Genomic DNA, 19,283 nt, shown 5'->3' with positions numbered 1-19,283 from the left:
AAGGGCACACAAAGAAGAGCCTCAGAGGATGATTCGGGGGGGTCTGGGTTGATTCATATGGGGAAAGTCGGTCCTTGAGGTATGGTGGTCTTAAGCCAATAAAGGTACCACACAGAACTGTTAACAAGCCTCCCTTACCCAAGTTTCAGCCCTATCGAGAAAGATGACCCCCCCCCACCATTCTAGCTTATTCACTTTTATTACTTCCTTCCACAATCTGGAGGGGTATTAAATGGACTAGAGTGTAGACAGGGTTGCCATATTGTGAAGAGCAAAAAAGAGGACGCTATGAAGACTCTCATTTTAAATACACCTACTATATGTAGGCCCCTTCATGGATCACTGCCTTGCCGTGGCGAAGGGGCTTGAATAACTCAGAGAAGCTATGAACTATGCCGAGCAGGGCACCCAAGATGAACAGGTCATAGTGGAGAGTTTTGACCAAACGTGATCCACCTGGAGGAGGAACCGGCAAGCCACTCCAGTATCCCTGCCAAGAAAACTCCATGGACAAAGACAACAGGCATATAAAAGTTATGACGCTGGAAGATGAGCCCCTCAGGTCGGAAGGTGTCTAACATGCTACTGGGGAAGAGCGGAGGACAAGTACAAGTAGATCCAGAGCTGAAGAAGCGGCTGGGCCAAAGCCGAAAGGACGCTCAGTTGCGGATATGCATGGAAGTGAAAGGAAAGTCCAATGCTGTAAAGAAAAATATTGCATAGGAACCTGGAATGTAAGAACCATGAACCTGGGTAAGTTGGATGTGGTCAAAAATGAGATGGCAAGAATATTGACATCCTGGGCATCAGTGAACTAAAATGGACGGGTATGGGCGAATTCAGTTCGGATGACTATCATATCTACTACTGTGGGCAAGAAACCCGTAAAAGAAATGGGGTGGCCCTCATAGTCAACAAAAGAGTGGCGAAAGCTGTACTGGGATGCAATCTCAAAAATGATAGAATGATCTCGATACGAATCCAAGGCAGACCTTTTAATATCACAGTAATCCAAGTTTATGCACCAACTACTGGTGCTGAAGAAACTGAAATTGACCAATTCTATGAAGACTTACAAGACCTTATAGAAGTGACACCAAAGAAGGATGTTCTTCTCATTATAGGGGATTGGAATGCTAAAGTAGGGAATCAAGAGATAAAAGGAACAACAAAGCAGGGCAAAGGCTAATAGAGTTCTGTCAAGAGAACAAGCTGGTCATCACAAACACGCTTTTCCAACAACACAAGAGACGACTCTACACATGGACATCACCAGATGGGCAACATCGAAATCAGATTGATTATATTCTCTGCAGCCAAAGATGGAGAAGCTCTATACAGTTAGCAAAAACAAGACCTGAAGCTGACTGTGGCTCAGATCTTCAGCTTCTTATAGCAAAATTCAAGCTTAAAGTGAAGAAAGTAGGAAAAACCACTGGGCCGGTAAGATACAATCTAAACCAAATCCCTTATGAATACACAGTGGAAGTGAGGAACAGGTTTAAGGATTTAGATTTGCTAGAGAGAGTGCCTGAAGAACTATGGGTGGAGGCTCGCAACATTATACAGGAGGCAGCAAATAAAACCATCCCAATGAAAAAGAAATGCAAGAAAGCAAAGTGGCTGTCCCACGAGGCCTTACAAATAGCAGGGGAGAGAAGGCAAGCAAAATGCGAGGGAGATAGTGAAAGATACAGGAAATTGAATGCAGATTTCCAAAGAATAGCAAGGAGAGACAAGAAGGCCTTCTTAAACAAGCAATGCAATGAAATAGAGGAAAACAACAGAATGGGAAGAACCAGAGATCTGTTCAAGAAAATCGGAAACATGAAAGGAACATTTCGTACAAAGATTACCATAATAAAGGACAAAAGTGGTAAGGACCTAACAGAAGCAGAAGACATCAAGAAGAGGTGGCAAGAATACACAGAGGAACTATACCAGAAAGATATGGATGTCTCGTACACCCCAGGTAGTGTGGTTGCTGACCTTGAGCCAGACATCCTGGAGAGTGAAGTCAAATGGGCCTTAGAAAGCACTGCAAATAACAAGGACAGTGGAAGTGATGGTATTCCAGCTGAACTATTTAAAATATTAAAAGATGATGCTGTCAAGGTGCTACACTCAATATGCCAGCAAGTTTGGAAAACTCAGCAGTGGCCAGAGGATTAGAGAAGATCAGTCTACATCCCAATCCCAAAGAAGGGCAGTGCCAAAGAATGCTCCAACTACCGCACAATTGCACTCATTTCATACCCTAGCAAGGTTATGCTTAAAATTCTACAAGGTAGGCTCAAGCAGTATGAGGACCGAGAACTCCCAGAAGTGCAAGCTGGATTTAGAAGAGGCAGAGGAACCAGAGACCAAATTGCAAACATGCACTGGATTATGGAGAAAGCTAGAGAGTTCCAGAAAGACATCTACTTCTGCTTCATTGACTATGCAAAAGCCTTTGACTGTGTCGACCACAGCAAACTATGGCAAGTTCTTAAAGAAATGGGAGTGCCTGATCACCTCATCTGTCTCCTGAGAAATCTCTATGTGGGACAAGAAGCTACAGTTATAACTGGATATGGAAGAACTGATTGGTTCAAAATTGGGAAAGGAGTACGGCAAGGCTGTATATTGGCTCCCTGCTTATTTAACTTATATGCAGAATTCATCATGTGAAAGGCTGGACTGGATGAATCCCAAGCCGGAATTAAGATTGCCGGAAGAAATATCAACAACCTCAGATATGCAGATGACACAACCTTGATGGCAGAAAGTGAGGAGGAATTAAAGAACTTCTTAATGAGGGTGAAAGAGGAGAGCACAAAATATGGTCTGAAGCTCAACATCAAAAAAACGAAGATCATGGCCACTGGTCTCATCACCTCCTGGCAAATAGAAGGGGAAGAAGTGGAGGCAGTGAGAGATTTTACTTTCCTGGGCTCCATGATCACTGCAGATGGTGACAACAGTCACAAAATTAAAAGACACCTGCTCCTTGGGAGAAAGGCGATGGCAAACCTAGACAACATCTTAAAAAGCAGAGACATCACCTTGCCAACAAAGGTCCGTATAGTGAAAGCCATGGTTTTCCCAGTAGTGATGTATGGAAGTGAGAGCTGGACCATAAAGAAGGCTGATCGCCGAAGAATTGATGCTTTTGAATTATGGTGCTGGAGGAGACTCTTGAGAGTCCCATGGACTGCTAGAAGATCAAACCTATCCATTCTGAATGAAATCAGCCCTGAGTGCTCACTGGAAGGACAGATTGTGAAGCTGAGGCTCCAATACTTTGGCCACCTCATGAGAAGAGAAGACTCCCTGGAAAAGACCCTGATGTTGGGAAAGATGGAGGGCACAAGGAGAAGGGGACGACAGAGGATGAGATGGTTGGATGGTGTTCTTGAAGCTACCAGCATGAGTTTGATCAAACTGCGGGAGGCAGTGGAGGACAGTGTCTGGCGTGCTCTGGTCCATGAGGTCACGAAGAGTCGGACACGACTAAACGACTAAACAACAACAACAACTATATGTAGGCTATAGAAGTTGTGATCTATTGCTGAGCGGGGCATGAGAAGAGGAAAGCAAGTCTTCAACCACCAGTTATGTCTATGTCTCTTCCGGAAAGTATAGCCAGAGTTTTCAAAAGCAGAATTCAATCAATGTTCAAAGCAAATAAATGCAATTTGTCCCAGATACAAACACACTAGGAGACCACTGCTAAACCCATGGCTCATCTACTAGGTGTGGAGGATTCCCTGGTCCTGAATGGGGTAACTGTGCCCCTGAAGGACCAGGTGCGCAGCCTGGGAGTCATTTTGGACTCACAGCTGTCCATGGAGGCCCAGGTGAAATCCGTGTCCAGGGCAGCTGTGTACCAGCTCCATCTGGTACGTAGGCTGAGACCCTATCTGCCCGCGGACTGTCTTGCCAGAGTGGTGCATGCTCTAGTTATCTCCCGCTTGGACTGCTGCAATGCGCTCTATGTGGGGCTACCTTTGAAGGTGACCCGGAAACTACAACTAATCCAGAATGCAGCAGACAGACTAGTGACTGGGAGCGGCCGCCGAGACCATATAACACCGGTCTTGAAATAGCTACATTGGCTCCCAGTACCTTTCCGAGCACAATTCAAAGTGTTGGTGCTGACCTTTAAAGCCCTAAACGGCCTCGGTCCAGTAGACCTGAAGGAGCGTCTCCACCCCCATCATTCTGCCTGGACACTGAGGTCCAGCTCCAAGGGCCTTCTGGTGGTTCCCTCGCTGCGAGAAGCCAAGCTACAGGGAACCAGGCAGAGGGCCTTCTCGGTAGTGGCACCCTCCCTGTGGAACGCCCTCCCACCAGATGTCAAAGAGAACAACAACTACCAGACTTTTAGAAGACATCTGAAGGCAGCCCTGTTTAGGGAAGCTTTTAATGTTTGATTTATCACAGTATTTTAATATTCTTTTGGAAGCCGCCCAGTGTGGCTGGGGAAACCCAGCCAGATGGGCGGGGTATAAATAAATTATTATTATTATTATTATTAATTATTATTATTATTATACCAAGCTCCTCGGTGAGCCTGGGCTTTCCTGTCAGGCTGTGTCTCGCTTACGAGAATAAAATGTGGAAGAGAAGAATTATGAATGCCATGAAACCAGTTTCACTTTTCATGGGTTCAAAACAGAACATGGGAAAGCAGCAACATAAGCAAGCCAACATGGCAGCTTACTCCTGGGCAAGCAAGTGTGGGGTTAGTATATTAACTGCATTTATATTGCCTCCCAAAGCAGGAGTCCTCTGGCCATCTCCCAAAGTGAAGCAAAATGGCTAGAGCTATGAATTAAAATTCAAACAGATGAGAGCCTTGGGTCCTTTGCCCCTTGGCTAGGAGCTGAATCTGTGCTTCCTCCATTAAAAATTCACTTTATCGCAATGACCATAAGGTGACCTGGAGCATTATTAAAGGTTGTATTTAAAGAGAGAGCGAGCGAGCAATGGGAAGAGTTTGCTGCTCCAGCTCCTTTCAGAGAGCGCTTGCTCGAAAACCTTCCGTGCCCTTTGCATTTGGGAAGCAAAGTGTGTGTTGGGGGGCTCTCTATGTCAAGCGTGGGCCGCCCCGGGCCCTGAACCCCCGTCTCATTCCTGTTAGATTAAGCTTCCAGAGGCTTTTCCTTTATTCCTCGCTTCCCCCCGCGAAGGCGAAGGAAGGCGCCAGGAGACCCTGTCAACGCGTGGGCCTGGGCGTCCTGGGTGGCGGATCCCCGTCGCCTCCGATTCGCCCAGGGATCCCCAACCAGGAAAGGCTGGAGCTGCAGCTGAATGGATTGGGGAAGTGCGCCCAAAGCTGCGAGATGAATTTCTACCTAGGAGGCCGACGGGAGCGTCTTAAGGAGACGCACCCCGCCCTGTGGAGGCCGCCTGCCATCGCGCGCGCCGGGGATCTGCGAAGGCCCTCAAGACAAATACTTCGGGCGTCTTGTGATTCTGACTCCGACAATCCCTTAGGACGGCCATCTGCCCGGGGATGTTTTGTCTGAGACTCTTCCTGCCGGGCTGGGCTGGATGACCCTCGGGGACCCCTGCGGCCCACGAGCGAAAGGTCGGGTGGGCGGGCGGGCCACGCCTTGGCTCCCCGAGGGCGCCGTGAGAGAGAAGGGAAAAGGCCGAGGCCAGGGCGGTCGCTTTCATGCGCCCAAACGGCCGCCCGTTTCTAAAGCAGGCCGGCGGAACGCGGCGCGTCGTGTGAATTTGACCCTGAGGGAAAAGGGGGGGAGGGGCGTCTTTCCCGCCAGACAGCCCCGCCCCTCGGCCCTATGGCGCGGGGCGGAAGCGGAAGCCGAGCCCAAGGCCCGCCTCCCGCGAGAGCCGCAGAGGGTGGCGAGGTTGCTAGGTAACGGCGGGGCGCGAAGGCGGGGGGCGGCGCTGGCCGGGCTGAGGGCCGAGGGCGCTTGGGGGGCGCTGGAGGGGCGGGCGGGCGTGAGGGAGGCCCCCCCCCGAGCGCGGCGCTCCCGTCCCGGCGTCGCCCTCCGCCCAGGCCTTCCTTCGGAGAGCCTCCTTCGGAGAGGCGGCAGGCCCCGCGCTCTCGGGGGGACGAGACCTTTCCAGACCAGGGCCAGAGAAAAAGGGGACCCGCCCAGAGCTGCCGCCCAGGGCCGCCTTCGCCCTTCCGGGAGCTGAGCTCCGGGCCGGGCGGGAGGGAGACTCTTCACGCGCCTAAAGGGTTGCCTCGCTAGGTTAGGCTACTGCAGAGCATTGCACGCGGGGCTGCCCCTGGAGACGGTTCGGAAGCTTCGGCTGGTGCAGAATTCAGCCGCCAAGTTGCTCACCGGTTCGGGCAACTCACGCCGATCCTGGTCCAACCGCACTGGCTGCCCGCTAGCTTCCGGGTCCAATCCAAAGTGCTGCTTTTGACCACTAAACCCTTAAAGGGCTCAGGACCACCTACCTCTCCCCCTATGAACCGACCCGAGCCCTGTGATTTTCAACAGATTGCTTACATTTTGTTCCATTTACATAATAATAATAATAATTTTTTTTATACCCCGCCCTCCCTGGCCAGAGCTGGGCTCAGGGCAGCTAACACCAGTAAAATTACAAAACATAATAGAAAAAAACCCAATTTAAATTGCAGCCTCTTTTTAAAAGTAGCCCATAGATCAAAACCGTAAGGGGAGGGAAACATAAGGGTCAGACTGAGTTCAAACCAAAGGCCAGGCAGAACAGCTCTGTCTTGCAGGCCCTGCGGAAAGATATCAAGTCCTGCAGGGCCCTAGTCTCTTGTGACAGAGCATTCCACCAAGTCGGGGCCAATACTGAAAAGGCCCTGGCCCTAGTTGAGACCAATCTAACCACCTTGCAACTTGGGACCTCAAAAGTGTTGTCATTTGTGGACTTTAAGATCCTCCATGGGGCATACCAGGAGAGGTGGTCCCATAGGTACGTGGGTCCTAGGCTGCAAGTGGGCTACAGCACTTCTGTTCTGCTTGTAGGTATCTGGTTTGCCACTGTGAACAGAATGCTGCATTTCATAGCCCTTTGGTGTGATCCAGCAGAGCTCTTCCTATTTTCCCAAGTTCTTATGACACCTTAGGTTTCTTACTGCTTAAGTAATATTCTAAGCAGGTGGCGCTGTGGGTAAAACCTCAGCACCCAGGACTTGCCGATCGCATGGTCGGCGGTTCGAATCCCCGCGGTGGGGTGAGCTCCCGTCGTTCGGTCCCAGCTCCTGCCCACCTAGCAGTTCGAAAGCACCCTTAAGTGCAAGTAGATAAATAGGGACCGCTTACTAGCGGGAAGGTAAACGGCATTTCCGTGTGCTGCGCTGATGCAGGCTCGCCAGAGCAGCTTTGTCACGCTGGCCACGTGACCCGGAAGTGTCTGCGGACAGCGCTGGCTCCCGGCCTCTAGAGTGAGATGAGCGCACAACCCTAGAGTCGGACACGACTGGCCCGTACGGGCAGGGGTACCTTTACCTTATATTCTAAAAAGTAAATCTTTTGCTGATTGTGGAGAGGAATGAAAGCCATATTTATTATTCACACATTGGTTGCACACAGAAAAAAGTTTTGATCCTCTTAGGTTTATGAGTTTAAAGGCCAGTTAAAGTGTGCAGAAAGAAATGGATGCAATACAGTCCTCTTATATGAGTATCTCACATTTAATATGGGGAAACTTGTCTGCTAGTGTCCAGCATGCATATTGTACCCTACTTTTCTTGATCCAACTTCAAATCGCATCAGTGGACTGAAACTTGATTTAACACCCCCCCCCATTACAAAAACATGCAAAAAGAAAGCAGCTAAATTCTGTGATATGTATACATAATTCCGTCAAGCCTTGTGGGACTTTGCTCCCCCTGGCGACTCATTGACTGAGCTTGTTGAGGGCTGGAATATCCAGCTCCTGGCAGCCATCGATGAGATCGCACTAAGTGCCCTCTGCGACCCTGCAGAAACCGGGCTCCCTGGTTTACCAAGGAGCTTCGGAAAATGAAGTGGGACCTCAGACGGCTAGAGCGAGTATGGCGGGGTGCCCGTGACGGAGCCTCAAGAACATCTTATAGGGTTTTTATGAAAACCTATGAGATGGCAGTGAAGGCCGCTAAGAAGTCTTACTTCTCGGCTTCCATTGCATCCACTAGTTCTCGCCCGGCGCAATTATTTAGTATAATTAGGTCTTTAACGTCCCTTGAAGGACAGCCAAATTTAAATAACAATCTGACACACAGCTGTGAGGCATTTGCGAGCTTTTTTGCGGAGAAGGTCCTGTTGCTCTGCCATGACCTCCCTGCCAATTTGGATACAATAAAGGAACTGGAGGCCCCTCGACTGTCCTCGGGTCCAGTATTGGACCACTTTGACCGGACATCCCCAGCCGATGTGGACAGACTCCTCCGAGCTGGAAAGCCCACCACCTGTCCTCTTGATCCGTGCCCGTCTTGGCTGATTAGAGCGTGTCCAGACGAGGTGCGGGGCCCCCTGGGGGATATCATCAATTTGTCCCTTGGCACCAGGATATTCCCAGGGGAACTGAAGGAGACAGTGGTGCGCCCGCTCTTAATGAAAACATCATTAGATCCCTTAGATCTATCCAATTACCACCCGGTTTCGAATCTTCCATTCCTGGGTAAGGTGATTGAGAGCGGTTGCTGAACAGCTTGGTAGGTTTCTGGATGAAACATCGGCTCTGGATCCATTCCAGTCCGGCTTCCGCACTGGTCTTGGGACCGAGACGGCTCTGGTCGCCCTAACAGATGATCTCCGCAGGCAGCTGGATCAAGGCGGGTCGGGGCTGCTGATTCTTCTAGACCTGTCAGCAGTCTTCGACATAGTCGATCACGAACTCCTGGACCACCGCCTTGCCGACGTGGGGATCCAGGGCACAGTCCTTCAATGGCTGCGCTCGTTTCTCTCTGGTTGGGGACAGAGGGTGGCACTTGGGGGGGACTTGTCATCGCGCCACTCCTTGGTGTGTGGAGTGCCTCAGGGTGCTATACTGTCCCCGATGCTTTTTAACATCTTTATGCGCCCCCTCGCCCAGCTTGTCTGGAGTTTTGGCTGGGTTGCCATCAGTATGCCGATGATGCCCAACTCTATCTGTTGATGGATGGCCATCCTGACTCGGCCCCAGACACACTGACCAGATGTCTGGAAGCTGTGGCTGGATGGTTACGTGGGAACCGGTTGAAGTTAAATCCTTTGAAGACAGAGGTCCTCTGGCTGGGACGGGATGATATGGGATTGAGGGGGCAACTCCCATCTCTTGCGGGGGTGCAATTAGTGCCAGCACTGTCCGTTAAGAGTTTGGGTGTAATCTTCGATACCTCCCTCTCTATGGAGGCGCAGATTACAGCTATAACAAAGGCGGCATTTTTTCATCTCTGCCAAGCTAAGCAGTTGGCCCCTTATCTCGCACGCCCTGACCTAGCCACTGTGATCCGCGCGACGGTCACCTCCAGACTGGATTATTGTAACTCGCTCTATGTGGGGCTGCCCTTGAGACTGACCCAGAAACTCCAGCGGGTGCAGAATGCCGCGGCGAGACTCCTTATGGGGTCTTCGCTGTGAGATCACATTTATCCGGTACTATACCAGCTGCACTGGCTCCCGGTGGAGTACAGGATCAGGTTTAAGGTGCTGGTTTTAACCTTTAAAGCCCTATACGGCCTAGGACCCTCATACCTATGGGACCGCCTCTCCTGGTATGCCCCACAGAGGAACCTACGATCTGCAAATAACATCCTGAAGGTCCCAGGCCACAGAGAGGTTAGGCTGGCCTCAACTAGAGCCAGGGCTTTCTCGGCTGCAGCTCCAATCTGGTGGAAAGCTCTGTCACAAGAGACTAGGGCCCTGCGGGACTTGACATCTTTCCGCAGGGCCTGCAAGACAGAGTTGTTCCACCAGGCCTTTGGTCAGGGCGCAGCCTGCCTCCCTCCTCTGGCAACCTGCATAGAATTTTGCTTAACGGTTGCCATCAATTTGATTTTAATTAATTTTTATAATGAAATGTTTTTAGAATGTTGGATTATTTGATTGTTTGATTATTTATTGTTGTTAGCCGCCCTGAGCCCAGCTTCGGCTGGGGAGGGCGGGATATAAATAATTTTTATTTATTTATTTTATTATTATTATTATTATTATTATTATTATTATTATACATATTAGGTAATTTTGCATGTTCTTGCTTCTTGTAAGTGAACTGGAGGTCCAAAATATGTAGGACACTGAAGTGCTGCCCTCTAGAAATCCTCCACCTTGCCCTTCCAGCTTCTGAGATTTCAGCAGGCAGCAGGCACTTGCAAGATACTTTTATATCCATGACAGCTAGAAATATGCTATTTCAAAAATGATGTTGAAATCCTTAGCATGCTGAATTCTGCACCCCTAGTCTAAATTACATGAATGTGTGCTACAGCTGCAGAACTTTGCCATCAGTACCTGCATGTTTGAAACAATAGAAACTGGTGATTTATTGGATAACTGAAATAGACAATGCTATAGTTAAATGCTAGCATTATTTTATTTTATAGCATTATTTTAAACACACCAGTTGGTTGCTACTTGTAGAATGTGGAAGTGTGTAGCTTGCTTACAATGTTGAAGCTGTTTTTCGGGGTACTTACTGATCAGTAATATACAGATTTTTATTTGTCTGGTTTTTATTGCTTTGTTCAAGCTAAAATAGCTTTTGAATCTCAAAAGCAGGTAGCTCTAGCAAATGCTGCTACTTAACTGATTTAGACTACAGTCATATAACCACATATGTGGGAGTAAGACCCACAGAATTCAGTGAGGTTTTTTTCTGAGTAGACGTGTTAGATTAGGCTGTGTTGTCTGTAAGAGGGAAAGGGGCGCAATGTGTTAAAATATGTGATTAAAGTATTAATGTATTTATTGCATAGACTGATGAATCAAACTGCCCCAACTTTTTATCTTCCCAGTTCTTCCGACAAATCAGCGACATCCGCACTATCATGCCTAGCCCTAGGAATAGCCCAAAGAGTAGCCGTGAGAGACGGGCCCCAGGCAGCAGACTGGAGTTCCTATCACTGACAAGTCAGAGGAGCTCAGCACCCCCAGAAAGCCCTTCTCATCGCAAGGAATCGACAGCCAGCGCTGGTCCTCCACAGGCTTTACCTGAAGAGGACTGCATGAAGCTTAATCCATCTTTTGTGGGTATTGCCCTGCGCTCCTTGTTGGCTGTTGATCTTTGGGCCTCTAAACAGTTGGGGGTATGTGCTGGAGAGAATTCCCCTTGGGGCAGTGCTCGTCCTCTGATGAAGGCTGTAGAGATTTCAGGACATGGCATTCCTTGGTTGGCTGGCACATTGTATGGGCTCTGTAGAAGTGCCAGCTCAGCAGGCCGTGAGGTGCTGCTCAACCTGCTCTTTGGTAAGAGCTCCCTTTCTTATCAAAGCTTTGCCTTGTGTGGTCTTTGCTTCCCATATTTTTTATCTGCTAACTGTGGGGAGTAGCCCAGCTGTCAGTGTATCTGGGAGAACTGGGCGGAGAGATTTCCCCCATTCATTCCATCTTTCCCTAAAATGTCATTTATGAAAATGATGTCCCATTGCAATGTTTTCTACAGACACGCTAGAAGCTATCCCTATCTGCATTAGGAAGATGTATATAACTAAAAAATATTTGGAGCTATAATAATTGTGTTTGACATACCATTTACTAATATTTTTACCATTACTTATATTTATTATGTCATATTTAAATCTGAGCTTCCACTTCTAGAAAATCTGGCTTGTGTTTGTATTTCAGACAGAGCCCTTATTCAGCCTGAGAGTGCAAGGGCACAAAGAGTGTTGTGGCCATGACACTTGCCTTCATCCCAACCTTCCTGTGCTAAGGGGGAAATTACATACAATATTAACTATTGTTGCAACACTCCAAAACTTAGTTTGACATAAATTGTATGGATGTTGATGCCATGGTTCTTCATGAGATAGGTGCAGTAGGCCAATGGCCATTTATGAAGACGGTTTCTCCTGATTTAGATGAACCTGTACAGGTCTACCCAAATGTTTCATCCCAAACTATGTTTTGTATGTCATCCAAGTGGAACCTGCTGCCACTGGTTTTCCTATAGAAGTCTTTTCAGGAACACGAATATACCAGAAACTCCCCGTTTATGTGCTTTGAAAGCATGCGCAACTGTGCACACATGCATTGTCGTGAACCCAAATGTGATCTTAAAAATGACAAAAACAGCTGTAAGAGTGCAAGAAGGTTAAAAAAGGCGCGAAAACAGCTCCTAGCAATCCCACAGGGCAGGGTGGATTTGATTTAAATAAAATCAATTTAAATCACTAGTCAGTAAGACTTGATTTAAATCATTTTTTTACAGAAAGACTCATTCTTGCTGGTATAACTTTAATATTTACAACCAGATGAAGGTTTCATTTTTGGAATAATAAATTTTCAGAGTAGTTTTTACAGTTACTGTATATCAAAAATTACTGACTTGGTTATACTATTAGAAATACATAGACAGATAATTATGAAATTATTTTGAGATTTAATAAGTTAATTTTATATTTGGACAACGTTTCTGCTGTACTTTACTGGAAGGAGCAAAATAATCATTTCCTTAATAACAATTTAAACAATTAATTTAACTAAAACAATAACATTCTAGCATATGTATCCATATTTGTTGAACGGTTTTTTTAAAAAAAAACACTTAGACTGGGTTTTAGCACACATGAAAGACTTAAAACAAATCCTTATTTCCTGATGAATAGCCTTTGGACTACAGTGGTACCTCAGGTTAAGAACTTAATTTGTTCTGGAGGTCCGTTCTTAACCTGAAACTGTTCTTAACCTGGGGCCAACTGTTCTTAATGGGGCCTCCTGCTGCCGCTGCGCCGCCACCGTGTGATTTCTGTTCTCATCCTGAAGCAAAGTTCTTAACCCAAGGTACTATTTCTGGGTTAGCGGAATCTGTAACCTGAAGCATCTGTAATCCAAGGTACCACTGTATAATGTAACTTAAATAGAAAACTATCTTTAGAAAGATTTTTCCTCCAAAAGCATTTTATTTTAAAAATCCAATTGAAATAAAAAAAATCCCACATGGGAGCTGGTGCAGTTCACCCCAGTGATGGCTAGCCCCAGTGACCCGAACCATGCCAATCCCAGTAAGCTAATGTAGGGCCCCTTGACCCAGTGGCTCCCTCGCAGCTGGCAGCCCCGGAACAAGAGCCAAAACCAGGAACCCCTACCGAGGGACACCCCAGACCACAATGCATACGCAGGCGACCGGCACACCTTGATGACTATGAATTAGAGGGGAGGGGTGTTACGTACTAAGCTTGGATCCTAGAACCATAGGCATGTAGGATCCTAGAATGAAACAACCTGATTGGCCTGCAGGAGCAGCCCAATTAGACCCCAGGAGGAAGTTAATCAGCCTATTAGGCTGGTAGGATACTAGGATGCAACAACTCATTGGCCGGCAGCAGCAGCCCAATCAGGCTCCAGGAGGGAAAAATAATCAGGTGGTGCTCATTGTGTAAAAAATGTATATAAAGCCTGAGGTTTTTGGAGGAAATTCAATCACTGTTCCTATGAGCTGAAATAAAGAGCAGGAAATTACTACTCAACTATTTCAAGCAAATTGGTTTGGAGGGAGTGATCAACATGAGTTTGGTGGAATTTTGGGAGGAGGAGGTTCTGAAGGAATTTGGGTTGTTTTTTTGAGGGTTATTTTTAGCCTTTCTTTGAGATGACCTAAACACATGGCATTGTAATCCTCCTTGGGTGATGGCAAACCCAAGAGGTGGAGGAGAAATTGGAAGTGCTGGCCTGTTTACGGGATGGCATGAGAACGTGTACAATGGATGGCAGAGTTCTGGAATGGTTGTCCTGCATGTCTCAGGAATCTTGTGTAGCGCTTGCATGTCCTCTTTATGGAGAATGGTTATGCTGTTCATGGTAAAATACCGTGTACAACATTGTCACAATCACCTGCCCTTGAATGAAGTAACGATGACAATTACTTCTAAGATTATTTAAAACATTTGAGAAAACATTGTACAGTCGTACCTTGGTTCTCGAACGGAATCCATTCCGGAAATCTGTTCAACTTCTGAATAAGTTCGAAAACCAAGGCGCGACTTCTGATTGGCTGCAGGAGCTTCCCACACTCAATCGGAAGCAGCGGAATTTGCGTCAGACATTCGGGTTCCAAAAAACTTTCACAAACTGGAACACTCACTTCCAGGTTTGTGGCGTTTGGGAGCCAAAACGTTTAACTCGCAAGGTGTTCGAGATCCAAGGTACGACTGTATTATGAATTTTTGACTTTTTTCATAACTAAGGTGTTCTTTCATTACTGATGGCTATCATGGAATACAATGGCTGTAGGCTACATCATCAGCTAGAGTGGTAACAACAATTTAAGCAGGGACATACTGTTTTAAACCAGGCATGTTACCTCAACAGAGATATGATCAATCATTGATCAGTGTCAGTTAACAGGCTAAATGTAGAAAAGAGACCATTCTTCTACTTCCATGAACACTTCAATTTATACATGAAATCTAAAATATAAGATTCCCCCCTGCCCCATTATATACAGATTTTGGACTGTTTCTTCTGCAGCTTTTCAATGATGCTCTCAAAAATTATTTGAGTACATTATGGATCTTTTCTGGACTATTTGAGCCCTTGTGGGCAAAATAGAACTATCAAATTGGATAGTAGATATTTTGGGTTATTTTTCACATAATAAAGACAGGGAACCAACTGATATTTTTTTTGCCAACTGATAATTTTACTAGGGTTATATGGAAAAAATAGGCTACCTCATGTATTCACCTGGTAATGCCCAGAGATTAGTATAGGCCAGGGGTCTGTAACCTTTAAGATAAAAAGAGCCACTTGGACCCGTTTCCAAAGAAAAAAAAACTGGGAGCCACAAAACTCGTCATTATAAAAATAACTTTTTTGTCACTTTTTATTATTATTTCTTTGTTTGACCCCTCAGAATTACTCCTCCTCATAGAAATAAACGTTAAATTAACAAGTTACCTTTCTGTGTGTGTTCTTCACTCCCCTTCAAAACAGTGACCAGCGTACATGCCCCCTTTCAATGCAGTGACCAGCGTACATGCCCCTTACAATGTAACGGGCGGGCGGGAGCGTGTCGTCGGGACGGTGTGTGACTAACGCACGCACCACCCCCATGCGACGTCACAGCCAGTACAGCGCCCGCCACAGTGGGGAGTGTTGGGGCGCACAATGCGCCTCCTCCCCTCACTAGTATCCGCCCCGGAGCCGCGGCAAAGGTGTAAAAGAGCCACATGCGGCTCCGGAGCCGCGGGTTGCAGACAAGTCACTTTGTTTAATAGGTCCATGCAGCTCAAGGTTCTCAGAACTCAAATTATTTTAGGGTTGGGGAGCTATGACTAGGAAACAAATGTAAGTTTGTAATATTGGTATGAAACCAGCCATGAATTCTGTGGCACCTTAAAGGCAAATCAAAGTACTATGTCCTGAATCTCCTTGCATCTGATAAATGGGTGTTAGATAACAGAAATTCAGTCTCTAAGCTTTGTTGTTTACCAAGTTGCTCTTTAAAATGTCTGAAACCTCTTTATTCACCTTGTCTCCCAGCTCTGATCCTTGATCTAATTTTGGTGGCAGCGGTGAAAGGATTGGTAAAGCGAAGGCGGCCAGCTCACAACAAGATGGACATGTTTGCCACGGTGTCTGTGGACAGGTATTCATTTCCTTCAGGTCATGCGACGAGAGCTGCCATGGTCTGCAGATTTATTCTACATCACCTTGTCCTGGCTGTCCCTCTGCGGGTGCTGGTGGTGCTTTGGACCTTCATAGTGGGAATTTCCCGAGTCATGCTAGGCAGGCACAATGTAACAGATGTGATATTTGGGTTAATCATGGGCTACATGCAATACAGCCTGGTGGAGTACTTCTGGTTGTCACCTGTCAGTGCTCCTGTTCTTTTTTCATTGTGGAGTTGATGGCCTTGTCTGCCTGAACACAAGCAATAAAAATGAATAAAGCTTCATATGGTCAGCAAGATAGATGGGCAGGACCAGCAAGATTCCTCTTCAGCGGGTGGGTGGGCTGCTTAGGTGCATCTCATAAGGGTTGTTTGGTGCCGCCTTGTTTTCTGAACGTGTTGCTGGGCTGGAGCATGGACCAACCCATGAAACTGCACAAACCATCCCATAGTAAAACTTCATTTCCTTGTGAGATTAGAAGCAATACTGTTTACATCAGGCAATTATTATGTCAGATGACTGACAGATGAGTGGTCCCGTACACCTCTCAAAATCAATCCACAAGTGTGGGGAGATAAAGGTCTGGCCCAGTAGGCCAAAAAGCTCCCACCCACCCTACCCCCCACTGTAAACTGATAAAGATAATATCTCACATAAACCTCTGTATTCCAAATAAGTAGTAGATATGATTTTGTGCTAGAGGTGTCTGGTAGTTACTGTGTAAGCTGTACATATTCCAACTGGTATTGATAACTTGCTTTTGCAATTGTCACAATGGCTATTTGGTTATTCTAGCATATCTCAAATTGTATTCTGCCAAACGCTGGGGTTCAGCAAAGCAGCCCAAGAGATTCCGCAGAGAAGACTGTAATAATAGTTGACAAGCATGCACAATGTGTGATTTCGATGGAGCTGCAGCCATGGGGATTAAACATACCAAAGCAGTTGTCCTGGGAATCCTTTCCCCTTATTTCCTTCCCTTACCATGCATGGACAGAATGGCATTGCTTCCTTGGCTTTCCAACCCTGTGCATTGTTGAGAGTGACTGAGAGAGGGCAGCGTGCAGCTTGGTGCAGTGGGTGCAGCAGAGAAGCCAGTTTGCCACTGCCCACTGCCTGCCTCCTGCCCTCTCAGGTCTTAGTAAGCAGCAGCAGTCTGCAGCATTAGGAAGCCAGGAGAGCAATGCTGGTCTTTCACGTTTCTGCTTGTCCTGCTGCTTTTCCCCAGGAAACCCTGCTGTTTGCTGCTGAATCAGAACAAATGTCAGTCATTTTTTTCTGTGGATTGATGATTGTCCAATTCAGTGGTAAACGGTGGGTTTTCCAGGGAAAGCGGCGGGGCAAATGAGAACCTCAGACCCGTGCTTTCTAAGCACAGAACAAGTGGAAGTGGACGAGCCCTGAGTGTGATGGTATATTCTCAAGACTGAAGTGCCTTTGTACTGTTCTAATGGCAGGAAGTAAATGGAAATGGGTTCTAGGAACATTGCTTACTCAAACTGTACTTAATACAGACATGGTCCCACCTGAACAATCAAACAGCTTTATGGAGGGACAGACTTTTTGCAGGACAAGAAAATGGCTGAAGAACCCAGCACTTCATGTTTTGCTTTTCAAAACTAGAACTTTGTGGTAGGAAGGTAGGACTTTAAATAAGACTGCTTTCTTAACTCTACAATATTAATCAGAAGCTGATGTTAATCCAGGCATTTGTTGCAGTGTTTGCCTGCTGTGAGAGTCTAATCATAATTTTTAGTATATTCAGTCCTAAATGCAGCCTTGTAAGAGAAACTGTGATATCCAGCCTTTTATCTGACTCCCACCTCATGAACTGTAGCTCAAGCTATGGTATAGCTCAGGTGTGGCAAACCTGTTTTGGCCTGAGCTCCACATTCACCCTTGGCCAATACTTGAACTGTACTAAACATAGACTACACACCATAGACAGATCAGCTGAGGAAGCAGGTTATTGTCTTCTCCCCACTCTCCAGATCATTACTCTAATGGGCAGGGAAGAGACCATTTGCTTCCTTCTTGTAGTGCAGAGATGGGCAGAGAGGTTTAAAACTCACTGCCTGGTACCTCAAAAGGGGTGAAAATGGCTCTGCCCCATTTTTACTTGGCACAGGGTTTTTTTTCACCAGAGGAGCTGTGCAACATTGGATTGAGGGGTTAGCAAGTCCCTGGGGAATGCTGGATCCAGCTCGAGGACAGGCAGATCACTGCAACTGATATAGCTGAATCAAGCGCAATAAAGTATATTTGGCAAACACATTTTTTTGCTCAGTGCACCAGCACCCCATAGTGTTTGATCTGGAGTTCATTCTGTGTGTTTGCAGCCAGTCTAGAAACCTTGACAAGTAATTAAAAAAAACAAACAACCAGCAGTATTGTTAGTCACCAAACTGTTAACTTTGAAATTCAAAAGTGTCTTATGTAAGCTTACCTTTATCAGTCTAGGAATTAGTTTTGTTGTTGTTGCAAAGTTACTTGAAACAAATCCTATATAAGTTTACAGTGTTTTCACTAGCCTTCTGTTTCACCTTTGTGCCATTCTGTTTTAAAAGTGGATTTTCTGTATAAGAACATGAAACAAGCCTGCCAAGGGCTCATCTAGGCCAGCATCATGTTCTCACAGTGGCCGACCAGATGCCTGTGAGAAGACGGCGAGCTGGAGATGAGCACCACAGCACTCTGCCCACCTGTGGTTCCCAGCAGTTCTGTCCATGACGCACATTGTACTCTTACTCTGTTCGGTTGTAATTCTCCATGCTCGCTGGGCATTCGACTCTGAAACTATTGTGAGTTGTTGCTAAATGCTAGTTTTCCTGGAGCTTAGATCAATAAAATATTATCCTTGTCTGTGCCTTTCCATGACTTAACCTTGTGTTTTGCCAAATGCAAGTGTTCTTTTGGATTCAGTGGCAATAAGAACATCAGTGGAGAGAACTTCAGTACAGTGGTGCCTCGCAAGACGAAAAGAATCCGTTCTGTGATTCTCTTCGTCTAGCGGTTTTTTCGTCTTACGAAGCAAGCCCATTGACGGATTAGCGCTATTAGCAGCTTTTAGCGGCTTATCTGCTGATCGGATCAGCTGATAAGCAGCTTAGCGGCTTTGAAAAGGGGGGGGGGAGGAAAAAAAAACCTGCAGGAACTCGCAAGACATTGTCGTCTTGCAAAGCAAGCCCATAGGAAATTCGTTTTGCGAAGCACCTCCAAAACGGAAAACTCTTTCGTCTAGCGAGTTTTCCGTCTTGCGAGGCATTCGTCTTGCGGGGCACCACTGTACTTTTACGAAGTAGCAGACTTCATGCATAATAAAAAGCAGTGAAACAGCCTGTAAGCAGAATAATGCAACATAAGCAAGATTAGACTTGCTCACTGGGGGCTGCAAACAAAGATGCCAATATGTAGCATCTATCCAGTCAGGGCCTACATCAAGACACGTTGGTCAGGCTCCATCAATCTGGGAGACTGATAGACTTCAGACTCGCAGTGGCTACATGCTGGCTGTCCTGATACCTAAATTCCTCCCACTTGTCAGGGAAGA

At 46.6% G+C, this 19,283-nt stretch overlaps 1 protein-coding gene across 2 annotated transcripts; it reads left to right on the top strand.

The window, feature by feature from the left end:
• Positions 1-5,755: 5,755 nt before the first annotated feature.
• Positions 5,756-18,595, top strand: PLPP6 (phospholipid phosphatase 6). 2 transcript variants are annotated; one of them, XM_083507227.1, is made up of 3 exons: positions 5,756-5,866; positions 10,916-11,366; positions 15,603-18,595. In XM_083507227.1, the coding sequence occupies exons 2-3, from the start codon at positions 10,949-10,951 to the stop codon at positions 15,968-15,970; spliced, it is 786 nt and encodes a 261-aa protein (XP_083363353.1). In that variant the 5' UTR covers positions 5,756-5,866; positions 10,916-10,948; the 3' UTR covers positions 15,971-18,595. The 2 variants fall into 2 exon arrangements, with proteins under 2 accessions (XP_083363353.1, XP_083363354.1); XM_083507228.1 differs by lacking the exon at positions 5,756-5,866 and adding an exon at positions 5,941-6,209.
• Positions 18,596-19,283: the final 688 nt, after the last annotated feature.

This window comes from Podarcis liolepis, assembly GCF_965112155.1.
Source record: "Podarcis liolepis genome assembly, chromosome: 6".
Classification (NCBI taxonomy): Eukaryota; Metazoa; Chordata; class Lepidosauria; order Squamata; family Lacertidae; genus Podarcis; species Podarcis liolepis.
This window is presented reverse-complemented; position numbering and strand designations above follow the sequence as displayed.

What these genes read in the sequence shown, in the direction of transcription:
- PLPP6 (XM_083507227.1), top strand. Translation starts at nt 10,949, where the DNA reads ATGCCTAGCCCTAGGAATAGCCCAAAGAGTAGCCGTGAGAGACGGGCC. An exon ending in GCTGCTCAACCTGCTCTTTG is followed by an intron (nt 11,367 to 15,602) that starts GTAAGAGCTCCC and finishes CTTGTCTCCCAG; the next exon opens with CTCTGATCCTTGATCTAATT.